General features: G+C 57.7%; 1 protein-coding gene across 1 annotated transcript in view; it reads right to left on the bottom strand.

The window, feature by feature from the left end:
• Position 1: 1 nt before the first annotated feature.
• LOC102044425 (exocyst complex component 1-like) overlaps positions 2 to 840 on the bottom strand; it is a gene marked incomplete at its 3' end in the record, with an annotated part of 17582 nt that continues 16743 nt past the window's right edge. The window contains exons 13-14 of the mRNA XM_031063434.1: positions 577 to 771; positions 2 to 145 (exon numbers count right to left, since the gene is read on the bottom strand). Coding sequence (XP_030919294.1) covers positions 2 to 145; positions 577 to 771 — 339 coding nt within the window. The remainder of the gene's footprint in view (positions 146 to 576; positions 772 to 840) is intronic.

Here is an 840-nt window from a genome sequence, read left to right as displayed (position 1 = left end):
CCATGGTGATGGAGTTGAAGTAGCTCAGCAAGTCCTCCATGGTGAAGTCCAGGGCAATCCCTGCTCCTGCATAGCACCGTTGGATGAGCTCCTCAAACTCTTGGTACTGCCGGATGAATCCCTGCTCCATGGTCTGCCACACCACCTGGAAAACCAAAAACCCTGCTCCATGGCCTGCCACATCACCTGGAAAACCAAAAACCCTGCTCCACGGGCTGCCACATCACCTGGAAAAGCAGAAACCCCATTCCATGGGCTGCCACACCACCTGGAAAAGCAGAAACCCCATTCCATGGGCTGCCACACCACCTGGAAAAGCAGAAACCCCATTCCACGGCCTGCCCACCACCTGGAAAAGCAGAAACCCTGCTCCATGGCCTGCCACGCCACCTGGAAAACCAGAACCCTGCTCCATGGGCCGCCACACCACCTGGAAAAGCAGAACCCCTGCTCCGTGGGCTGCCACACCACCTGGAAAAGCAAAGCTCAGCCCCTTCCCCTGCCCCTGCAGCCCCCCAGGCAGTGCAGTCCTGAATCCCAACCATCCCAATGTCACACCCATCCCGCTGCAGTTACCGGCAGAAGATTTCCCTCTGGGGACAGATGTTTGTGGATTGTCCTGTAGAGGCTCTCCAGGGCCCTTTTGACTTCCTTGCCAGGATATTTTTCGATGACTTTGCGGAGTTCCTGCTTGCTGTAGGCCAGCTGGAAACTGAGCTCCTCCTCCTTCACCCCCTGAGCCAGGCGGGCTTTGACCCCCTCGAAGAAATGCTGGGAAGGGAAGGGAAGGGAAGGGAAGGGAAGGGAAGGGAAGGGAAGGGAAGGGGAGGGAACGGAAGG

This window comes from Geospiza fortis, unplaced genomic scaffold (assembly GCF_000277835.1).
Source record: "Geospiza fortis unplaced genomic scaffold, GeoFor_1.0 scaffold412, whole genome shotgun sequence".
Classification (NCBI taxonomy): Eukaryota; Metazoa; Chordata; class Aves; order Passeriformes; family Thraupidae; genus Geospiza; species Geospiza fortis.
The sequence above is the reverse complement of the archived record's forward strand: the minus strand, read 5'-3'. Positions and strand labels throughout refer to the sequence as shown.